This window comes from Indicator indicator, chromosome 9, assembly GCF_027791375.1.
Source record: "Indicator indicator isolate 239-I01 chromosome 9, UM_Iind_1.1, whole genome shotgun sequence".
NCBI classification, from domain to species: domain Eukaryota; kingdom Metazoa; phylum Chordata; class Aves; order Piciformes; family Indicatoridae; genus Indicator; species Indicator indicator.
The window spans coordinates 24,342,608-24,344,757 of NC_072018.1; the positions used below are offsets into that span (position 1 = coordinate 24,342,608).

A 2,150-nucleotide genomic window follows, 5' to 3' on the forward strand; every position below is an offset into this window, starting at 1 on the left:
CTGAGGCCAGACTGCAGGGAGCTGAATGACCCAGGGGCAGTGAACTCTCTGAACCCCCCTCCCCACATCACCTCAAGGGTTGGGGCTAAAGGCACTTGTAAACAGATTCCTGTCTATGTAGTACCCCACTCTTTTCCAAAGATGAAGGTGCCCAGGAAAGGATTTTAAATAACATGTGAGAAGCCTGAACTCTGTGGGCCAAAATGGCATTTCTTCACTGTCCTGTGTGGAAGAACATTGGAGGTGTAACTAGCACAGAAATGCTATTGGAGGGAAGATGAATGTTTGTAGATAGGGTACAATACTTCTGTGTGAGAGATGTAGAGGGACTCAGGAGACATGCGGGATACACTTGCAACCAAGAGCTGATCACATGTCTCCAAATCCAAGGCAGTCTCCTGTTGTGGATTTGGAGAAGAGCATTTATGAGGGATGAGGTGAGAAATTCCCTCTGTTTTAATCTTTGTATAAATTCACTTCTCCCTATTGCCCCTTCCATCTTTATTTTCCAGATCTTTTCCTCCCCTGTTCCCAAGATCCTCCTCCTGAGTGGCCACCATGGGAAGTAAGACCCTGCCAGCCCCAGTGCCTATCCATCCTTCCCTCCAGCTCACCAACTACTCCTTCCTGCAAGCATTTAATGGGCTTCCCACTGTGCCTTCTGACCACCTCTCCAACCTCTATGGCTTCAGTGCTCTGCACGCCGTACACCTGCACCAGTGGACTTTGGGGTACCCGGCCATGCATCTGCCCCGCTCCTCCTTCTCCAAAGTGCCCGGTGTGTCAAGCCTGGTGGATGCACGCTTTCAGCTGCCAACCTTCCCGCTCTTCCCACATGTCATCCAGCCCAAGCAAGAGGCCACCAATGTGACCCTCAAAGCCAAACCCCGCTTCGACTTTGCCAACCTAGCAGTGGCTGCCACACAAGAGGACCACTCTAAACTGGGACAGGCAGACAGTCAGGGCTCACCTCCAGGGCTCGGGTCTTTGCTTGAGGTGACTAAACTCTCTCCAGAGAAGAAACCTACACGGGGCAGGTTACCGTCTAAAACCAAGAAGGAGTTTGTCTGTAAATTCTGCGGCAGGCACTTCACCAAGTCCTACAATCTTTTGATTCATGAAAGAACCCACACTGATGAACGGCCCTACACATGTGACATTTGCCACAAGGCCTTCAGAAGACAGGATCACCTGAGGGATCACAGGTAACCATTATTCTTCTTCTGTCTTTTTTTTGTTTGTGTATTTGTACTCTGCTAGCTATGCACTTAGACTCATGAAGGTGTTTGTCAGAAAAGTCTTGTTCCTGGCCAGGCAGCAGTATTCCCTCTTTATTTTCCTCTGCCCACTGCTGGTGGAGAAGCCCAGATAGCTCATTTTGCAGGTACTAAACCTGCAAAAAAACCCCAAACTTGCACAGATACCTTTTTGGCTTCCACAGATGTTTTCATCCTCCATTTACATTGTCTTGTGCCCTCTGCCTTTGTGATCATACAGAAGTGTCATGAAGACACACAGCCTGATGATCTTGAAGTTAGAGAGGAGCTCTTTATCCCTAAGAAAAGTACACTCATAAGCCTCTGACACTCTCCTCTCTTCTAGCACACACATATGGACAATTGTCTGAGTGCTGCACTCTAGCACTCTTGATCTCAGCAGTAGGTGTAAAAAATTCCATGGTATTCTCCATTAGGTAGCTCACTGCTGAGTTTAGGCTGGTTATTTCTGACATTTCAATGTTTTTTTCTCCCTAGATATATCCATTCTAAAGAAAAACCTTTTAAGTGTCAAGAATGCGGGAAAGGATTTTGCCAGTCCCGAACGCTAGCTGTCCACAAGACACTACACACGCAAGTAAAGGAATTGAAACCTGCCAAACTTAAGTGCTGAATCTCCAGCTTCTATGAACTTTTCTTTCCCTTCTGACATTACACCAAAACCAGAGCAGAAGCAAAACATTCAGGATGGGAGCACTGAACTTTGTGTTTTGTTTTTGGTTGTACTTTAAAAAGAGTGAAATCTGCCCCACCTCCTTCCACCTGAAAATTGAGCTTCCTAAGTCATGGGTGAAAAGATTATTTTGCTTTTAAACTATACACAAATGATGCAAAGAATACTAGCTGACTTGTGTGGCTTTGATAAACTTTATG

General features: G+C 46.4%; 1 protein-coding gene across 1 annotated transcript; it reads left to right on the plus strand.

The window, feature by feature from the left end:
- The first annotated feature begins 558 nt into the window (after nucleotides 1-558).
- Nucleotides 559-1,890, plus strand: OSR1 (odd-skipped related transcription factor 1). The gene is made up of 2 exons (XM_054383697.1): nucleotides 559-1,205; nucleotides 1,755-1,890. Exons 1-2 carry the CDS (start codon nucleotides 559-561, stop codon nucleotides 1,888-1,890), a joined length of 783 nt encoding a protein of 260 aa, XP_054239672.1.
- Nucleotides 1,891-2,150: the final 260 nt, after the last annotated feature.